Source organism: Raphanus sativus, chromosome 8 (genome assembly GCF_000801105.2).
Source record: "Raphanus sativus cultivar WK10039 chromosome 8, ASM80110v3, whole genome shotgun sequence".
Taxonomy (NCBI): domain Eukaryota; kingdom Viridiplantae; phylum Streptophyta; class Magnoliopsida; order Brassicales; family Brassicaceae; genus Raphanus; species Raphanus sativus.
Window position 1 is genome coordinate 21,274,835 of NC_079518.1, and position 9,264 is coordinate 21,284,098.

The 9,264-nt window shown below is 36.1% G+C and overlaps 1 protein-coding gene across 1 annotated transcript; it reads right to left on the reverse strand.

Annotated features, from left to right (window-relative positions):
- Nucleotides 1–7,178: 7,178 nt before the first annotated feature.
- On the reverse strand, nt 7,179–8,871 carry LOC130498476 (MD-2-related lipid-recognition protein 3-like). Its single transcript, XM_056991871.1, has 4 exons — nt 8,732–8,871; nt 8,220–8,303; nt 7,942–8,087; nt 7,179–7,566 (listed from the first exon to the last, which is right to left on the reverse strand). Exons 1-4 carry the CDS (start codon nt 8,823–8,825, stop codon nt 7,399–7,401), a joined length of 492 nt encoding a protein of 163 aa, XP_056847851.1. The 5' UTR covers nt 8,826–8,871; the 3' UTR covers nt 7,179–7,398.
- Nucleotides 8,872–9,264: the final 393 nt, after the last annotated feature.

A 9,264-nucleotide genomic window follows, 5' to 3' on the forward strand; every position in this document is an offset into this window, starting at 1 on the left:
CGTTTAAATATTGAACATACATGTCTTATTAACCCTTGATAAATTAACAAACATGATGACATTAACATATTATTATTTTAAACTTATGTATATTCAACATAGATAATTTGAATATTATACATATATTCAATACAAACAAAAATTCTATATTTTGCACCATATATCATTTACATATTTGGTATCATTTTTTGTGTATAATATTATTTAGTAATCAGAAATGAATATATACCCCCAAAATTATAAAAATGTTATTTACTATGGAATTTTTATACATAAAATGATATTGCAATTATGAGTGTTTAAGAATATTGTAAAAATTATCATAAAATTAAAATTAAAATCTAAAATATAAAATGGAAATTTATAATATGTTACTAATAACGAGAATAAACTAATAGTGTCATATCAATAAGTTTTTTAAAATTATTATTTTCTTATTTGAATGACATAATACATTTTTATCAAAGTCTAAAGAATCACAATTTAATATAATATTAAAGAGTATATGAGAAAGTTAATAAAATCACTAGAAATACTATCAGTTATTTGTGTTTTTATTGGACCAATTGTATCAGATCGCGGGTTACTAGCGAATCTTTGGGTTTTTATCGGATTCTATCGAATTTTTAATCAACGTATTTTTCATTAACTCCGAACCAGATTATATTCAAGGTATTAGGTTTATCGGTTCAACTACAGATCTGGATTGGATATGAAAACATTTATTAGAAATCAAAATTTTTATAGAACAACTTTTAAATTATTATTTTTATAATAAATGGAAAAACAAACTCCCATTTTAAGCATGGATCAAAATCTATTAACAATTAAAATATAATCAGTTTTAAAGTAGTTGGATATTTTAGAATATTTTGTATCAACGCTAGTGACTAAAAACATGGTCACAAAATAGTCCTAATAGTGGAACTATTTTGCTTCAAACCAGATCAGTAAATTTCAAGTTGCTAGACTGTCACTAAAATGCTATGAGTTACTTACTATATCTGACAACCCGTCCTGCAGAACCACCCGTCCGTAGATTCAAGTTCACAGCGCTGCAGACCACCGACCCCGACTCCTCTATCATGAATTCTCACTAACTCCATAATTAAGTTGTTGGTGAGGTTCGAACCCATGATCTCACCCTTTAACAACTCTCCCACAGGACAAGTTGTCACCAATTGAACTGCAGATCAATTGGTGACAGCTTGTCTTGTGGATAGTTATTAAAGGGTGAGGTCTTAGGTTCGAGTTCCTCCCACGGTGAGGGGTTAGAGTCCGTACGCTGTAGCGCTGTGAAATCTGAGGTCCGCATGACGGATTTGTCACAATATCACTCAGTCATAAATTAGAGACTAGCTTGCAACTTAAACTCGTGTGGTCACAATTCAGATACAAATATGTCCTTCAGACGTCACTATATTTAGTGACCAAATAAATAGTTACAAAACACGGTTTGTAAAATAACTGTTGTCTTGAAGTGATTGCAGCTCACCAGTCATGCTTGCCCTCAGCGGCTGGACTATAACACCTCTGATCCAGTTAATTATTTTTCCATGCACCATTCTAACAAGAACGTTCACGACTAACTAAAGAACTTTAACCATATCGAAGATGCTACTTTTACGTGTCCAAACGTACGATCCATGGTTTCTAGATCAGATCCTAGATCTTAATATAAAATGTCCGAGAAAGGGTTTCCTACCAATTCAAATTAAGGCTATGCAAACCCAGTTTGAACTGTTAGTTAGTTCATCCCAAACTAGGACTAGTATTATGTCTTACATATTACAAAACGTACATGTTTGCAAAAGGTAGCAAATCTACACCCGCAGCTTTATTCCCCTAAATTCCTGAATGGAACCTACTAAGGGTTACCTGCAAAAAGAATAGTTAAATGAGATACCAATTTTCTCAGTTAGTCGGGTTTCTGATATGCTCAAATTAACCTTAAAGCTACTCTTTCAAATTCGTTATATTACTTGAGGATCGAATTCACAGAGACTATATATTTCACATAATAAACTTAGTTTTCAGATTAAGCTAGGCAAAATAGTATAAATAATTAAACAACGCAGTAAATAGAAGGTAGGTTTGTAAGCCATAAGGAGGAAGCACTAGATCTAGAGATTTATCAATCAAGAGATTCAAAACACAAATCAAAGATGCTAAGAGGTTTATAGGATCAACTTTAGAACTCGAATTCTATAGTAAATTATCAAACTCTCGCATGCGATAAAATATTCTGATGTCTAAGTCCTATGTTCTAGAAGTCAGACACGAACAAGGAAGAGTATCGATCGACACTTCTTTAGAAAATCATTAACGCTGAGATAGATAATATTCAATTAAAGCCCAGACTAACTCACGAGCCTAGGTATCTAATTCAGAAAGGTTTGTGATCTGTTAATTGAGTCACACTCTGTTAATTCAGAAAGTCCAAGTGCACTCTTTTGTCCCTCAATTGTCCTATGATTCTAGGTTCAAATAATTAGTCACACTCTCGTGTTATTCCGATAACTCTAGATCCTAGTATTACTAGCTACCCTGGTGTAGAAATCTACAAACAACCCTAGCAATATTAGGTCGTCAGTTATGACTATAAGTTCATGAAATCTCTAAATCTAGCAGATATAATTACTCAGACATGGTAGATGAAACACAAAACATAGTCTGACTAGATAATAGAATAAATCAAAAACAAACCAATGAAGTTCCAAGAGAACTCTAAAGGATTTCCTCTTTTATTTTCAACCCTAAAATTAAAAATAAAGAAAGGGTATTCGTCAACAATGGTTTAGAAAATTAAAAAATAAGTATCAAGTCGGCCCGTATTCTCGTCGGTGTCGATAGAAACCAAGGGTGCAGTGTCAATCATCACTTCTTCATATCTTGGACAGCTTCCTCTTGCGAGTCAGACAAACAATTCTTCAGTAAAACATACATAACTTTAGATCTAACAGTCAGATGGACCTCAAGCCGGTGGAATTGGAAATCTAACTCAAAGCTCTGTGATATGTTCAAATTAACCATAGAGCAACTTACTCTCTCAAATAGGAGGTTCAGTTGTAGTATTTAGGGATAGAATCCATAGAGACTCTAAGATTACACAATAGATTATTTGTTTTTGAAGTAATGCTAGACAATACTGATTTTAAGTATGTAAATAAATAGAAGTGTTTTTGGTTATCAAGATGAGGGAAAAGCTAGAATTAGGTAATTCTCAAATGTGATAGGTAAGTAAACTAGTAAAGTTATTAGGGATTTATTAAATGACTTGTTCTCAAACTCAAACTTAAGTTATAATCTTTCAATTTTCGTTTGTAGAGATTATCTAGTGTCAAGATCTAAGATTTCAACTCTCGTTTGTTAATCCTAAGATATTGTCGATCGACACACCATTTGAGTTCGATCGGTGCACCTTTCAGAACGTCGATCGATATTTCTTCTACCAAGGCTTAGCAAGTAGGTTTGATATATTTAATTAAGGGTCTCATTCTTTATTGAACGGAATTTTGGTTTTTTTCTGCAGATACCAATTGTTGGGATTGTGAAAACCTATGTCCAACTCCTTATTGTCTGATTAATATGATATTGTTCACTCTCGAGTTAAGAGGCTGGCCTGTATAAATTTGTTTTTGGATTCCTTCTCTAAAGATCTCAGTTAGAGTTGTACACAATTCTCTTTATATTTTAGACTCTCTTTATCTAATCTTATAATATGAGACTTTGTTTGATATCTTACATATACGCAGGAATATACACAATTGAGATGGAATCCTTCACAACTTTTTTCTCGCAAACGACATTTTGTTTTTGTACTGATATATTTATTTATATTTATGGGTTTTCTAGATGAATGATGTCAATGGAGGATTCATCGGAAAGAAAAAAAAAGTTCTTGCTGAGTGCTGGTTCATAAAGAATGCCGGCAAGGAAGGTGTCAAGAAGCCAGCAAGCTTTGCCGGCAGAGAATTGAGAACTTGACAGATAATTTTCTATCGGATATGTAATCTCGTGTGGCGATGGGCTATGTAATAATGTAGCAACGTAGTCAGCAAGCTTTGCCGGGACTTTCTTCTGCCTGTGCCCACGAACAAGTAGCTCCACAATTTCCGAGTTAGGCATGGTAGTAGGGGCTGTAGGTGCAGAAGTAGTAGGCGTTTCCTCAGTAGATAATGAGTCACTCGTCGGCAATGGAGATTCAGAGTTCTCCACTATATTTTCAGAATTTTCCGACGAAGGCAAAACAGAGTCAGCGAGGACATCTCCTGAAATCTGATCATCCATAGTTGTAGCATTAGCTGGTTCCAAACGATCGTCTGAAGTAGGAGACTGTGAGGGAAGACAATGAAAGAACTCATCATCGTCATCCTCAACCTGAATATTTTGGGGGAGAGTTTGAGACAATGGTGAAGCATCAGCCAAGATCTCTGTTTTGGAGAATGGAAAGACCGTTTCACAGAAAACTACATCCCGTGAGACAGAGACCACTCCAGTTTCAATATTATAGACTCTCCAGCCTTTCTTAGCAAACGGATAACCGATAAACACCGATGGGTTACTCCGAGAAGCGAATTTATCACCTCCATGTTTCTGGTTATGGACGTAACACAAGCAACCAAAAACACGGAGATGATTCATCGGAGGAGTGCGTTTATATACTAACTCAAATGGTGTTTTCCCGTTTAACAGTTTTGTTGGCGTTCGATTGATCAGATACGCAGCGGCCAGTGCACAATATCCCCAAAACTCAGTCGGTAGATGAGCCTGAAACCGAAGAGCTCGTGCGACGTTGAGAATATGACGATGCTTACGCTCTACTCGTCCATTTTGTTGTGGGGTTCCAACACAAGTGGTTTCGTGTATGATTCCTTTCTCTGCGAAAAAATTAGCTAAGCATATGAACTCGGAGCCATTATCACTGCGAACTGTTTTAACCATACACGAAAATTGCCTCTCAACGAATTCAAGAAAGTCACATAGATACTTTGGCGCATCTCGTTTTGATGGCAAGAGATATATCCATACTGCTCGAGAATAGTCATCAAGGATCGTTAAGAAGTAACGCGATCCACATATAGCCGTAGTGCGATAAGGACCCCAAAGATCACAATGAATCATTTCAAAAACTGAACTTGTTTTATTTGAACTCAAAGGAAATGAATCTCTTGTCTGTTTTGCTCGAATACAAACGTCGCATAACTTAGAATCAAAAGCACTACTACTAAAATCAGATAACTGCAACATCTCCATAGCTTTAGATGAAGGATGTCCCAAACGACAATGCCAAAGCTCCATAGGTTGAGAATTTGTTCCTTGCATTGCCGCAGCAGCAGCCACTCCTCTAAAGAAATAAAGTCCATTGCGTTGTTCACCCGCTCCAATCAGCATCCTCGTGATGCGGTCCTGAACAACACAAAGTCTATCAGTGATCTGAAAAACACATCCACTGTCTCTAGTCAACTGAGATACTGAAATCAGATGGCATTGAAGTCCATCGACAAAGAAGACTTTACGAAGATCAAAAGAGCCACTCATTTTCACTGTTCCTTGTTTATATGAAGTTGTAAAACTTCCATCAGGTAGCTTAATCAAAATCGGTGCCATGTCTGTTACATTAGTCAAGAAATCTATACTTCCAGTCATGTGGTTGGAAGCTCCGGAGTCAATAATCCGAGATTCAAGAAAGTACGTACCAGAAAGACGATCACCTGAGGTGAGTTTGCGTTCGTCGAGCATGCGCACCAAATTCTTCCACTGAGCATCATCCAGGCCACTAATTCCAACTCGATCAGAGGCTGTGAGGTTGGCATATGCGGCAGTGCTACCAAAACCAGAAGATGACGCATGAGTAGTAACAGCGTTCACACGAGCTGTATCGTTCGTACGAGCCTTTGGTGGATTTGATGGAGCAGCTACGGCGCCTCTGTTATCTGAGGCACTGCGAGGATATGGAGAACCATATTTCCCTTTGTTCTTCTCACCAAACCAAGGAGGATAACCGATCTTCCTGAAGCAATTCTCGGCTAAATGTCCCTGTTTACTGCAGAATGTGCAAGAGACAGGTTGAGCACCTCTGTTTTCTGCAACAGATCGTGAGTGTTGCGTTGCTTGAACAGCAAAACTTAAGCCTTCGATGCGTTCTTCATTCATTTTTGACACCAGTTTTGATTCTTCATCCTGAGTCAGAACATTATATGCTTCGTCGAGCGTTGGCAAAGGATCTCATGAAAGCAAGTTTGACTTCACAGCTCCATAAATTGATTCATCCAAACCCATAAGGAACTGATGGAGCTTGTCTTCCTCCCTTTCCTTCTGTATTTCAGCCGGTGTTTTAGCTCTCTGGTAGTCCGACAAGCTACTCCACAGCTTGGTAAGTTGTCCATAATACGCCTCAATTGCCATCCCTTTTTGGCGACAATTTGCAAGCTCAGTCTTGAGCCTTTGAACTCGCTGTCCGTTTTTGACTGAGAACCTACGCTGGATATGCAGCCACAAGTCGTATGCAGTGTCACAATATGGTATACTAGAACGCAGTGTATCAACGATTGTGAGTTTGATCCATGATATCACAAGAGTGTTGTTTGCGCACCAATCTTCATAATCTTCTGAATCTTGTTCCGGACTTGGAATAGATCCATTTACAAAGCCGAATTTATTTCGAGCTTGAAGTGCCAGTCGCAGATTTGCAGACCATTCATCGTAGTTTGGTCCACGCAACAATGGCTGAGAGATTAGATTTCCAGGATTGTCTCCAGAAGTAAGGTCGTATGGAGATATAATTCTTCTCACATATTCAACTCGTGCCTTTGATTTCATGCCTGATATGGCAGACTCGTCTCTGGTCTTAGAGCCTTCCTCGTCGGACATGATGAAGTAAAAGCAAGAGAGATGATAGAACACGTGAAAAAGAAAAATCGAATAACCAAATAACCGTTGTTTTTAGGTTATTGGCTCTGATACCATGTCAAGAAGCCACAGCAGTTGTAAAAGGGTTTCTTGTCTTATTTCATATGGAGAGAACTCCTTATATACAAGTGTACATATTGTAACCTAAATACATATTAACGAGTTACAACGACGAGGCCCATGAGGCCCCAATAGAAGGATTAACCGCTCTGATAACACCTATCGTCTTCCTAGCCTTAGATCAATCTAAAGGAATAAGAAGAGCGTTTTTTGGGTAGTTAAGACTTTTATTGTCTTCATTTATTTTAACAGTAGGGAATAGCAGAAGAAGCAAATACAAGAAGCAAATGTAGGAACCTGGACCCCTTGAAACGTGGAAGCAACAAAGTTGAAAAAGAAAGTGAGTTACTCTACTCCTTCACTAGAGGCAACAGAGTATGACTCAATTATTTGCTGAATGAAAACAAAATAAACAACGAGACTTTTTCAAACGATAGCTGGTTCTTTGTGTTCAGCTTCCTCTGCCAGTTCAAGGTTTTGACCACTTGTTGTCCCATTCAATGTGGTAGCCGAAGTAGGCATCTTGAACTTAATACACATGATTTCGTCGCTGCTTCCCCAAAATTTAATTAAATACACATACTTGGACTCAACCTGCACTGGTTGGAGACCTTGACCGTTAAAAGTACAAACCAAGAAGTATAAAAATGCTAGGATCTTCGAATAATTAAGCATTGATGGAAAACAGATGTTTGAAAGTTGTTCAAACGTGATTATAATCATTGTTGGCTGTACATAACACTGAATATAATTGGTCTAAACTAAAAAGCATGCAAATATGAGTTTTTTGTAACCATTTTAAAAATACCTTATTATGATTCTAACTTTATGTATATCAAAGTTGAGGGGTTGACCCATAAAATAGGCAAGGTGTGTATTTCCTAAAACTAGAACCAGCCTTAGGGTTGGGAGCAATCAAAATAACCAGGCTGTTTTGGTTTTATGTATATACACAGAAGTAAAAAATACCTCAGTAAACTCATAAGGAAGTCCCGTAACAGGTATCACAAAGTGGTTGCCATCAGTAAGATGCAAACAAGAGCAGAGGTTTGCATGATAGTACACTACCTTCCCAACTTGAACACCCACCTCTATCGATCCCACCATAGTATGTTCTGCATTAGTCAAAATATGATATCAGAAATAAAACATTTGAAATTATATTAAGAAAAAATATTAGAAACTATGAGAAATAAACGATCGAGAGAGTTGAAACTCTAGGAATATAATAAGAAATTATTACGTACTTGCTAAACCAGATACGGTAACAGCGTGGGGTTGGTCGGAATGGGTCTTCAGATGAGTGACCTCTATGTAATTGGAACTCTGGTCTATAACATTTGAACATATAAATCGTGGAAGTTATGGCGAGTCATGACAGGTAAAAAAACATGATTTATACAACTTAACGAAGATAAATCCAATAACAAATATTGAATTGGTCTGTCAAAAAATAGGTTTAGCCAAAATAGATACTTTACACACAGAGTTACGTAATTAACCAAAACATATATGTTGATAAACTCTAACAAATCGATCAGTTTTATTTCAGATATAAGATAATAGTATGCATAAATAGGCAGGCTCAATTCAATAATATTGGATGCTTACAATTTTATTTGCAAAAAGAAAAGAAGGTAAAACTAATGTATTAATTTCTGAGGGAAACTGTACTTAGATTAAATTTATCATCACACTTAAACACACACAGAGATTTACAAAAACAGCAAAAAAATCAGGATTAGCAAATAGATCTTACTTGGGTTGCAGAATTCAAAATTGAGAGCATGAAAAGGTGGGAAGAAGAGTATGACGACGAGAAATAACAGAGGTTGGAAGTGAGACATAGCCATGACTCGATCAGCTTGTTACTCTTCAGCAAGGACTATATTTTTTAACTCAGTTTGTGATACTTGATATGGTATAATGCCCACTGTCTTATAGCCTACAGATTATCATGTCTGGTGAACTAAAGGGTTTGTACACCATGCGCATGATAGCATAATTTTAAAAGTTATAATTATTTTTCAATTAAAATTTAATCTACATTTTAATAATATTAGATTGTTGTTTTATCAGTATGAAAAACTTAAAATAATTATATGTAATTTTCTTTATTTCGTTTAACAAATTTTAGCTTATATCTTCAGATTTCGTTAAGTTTTATTATAAAAAAATCATTTTATTAATTAATTTTAGTTGAATACACAGAAGTAAAAAAAAAACTAATTTAGTAATTAATTCAATGAGTCAATTAACACTCAGTGAACAAATATATTTTATGGCAATTAT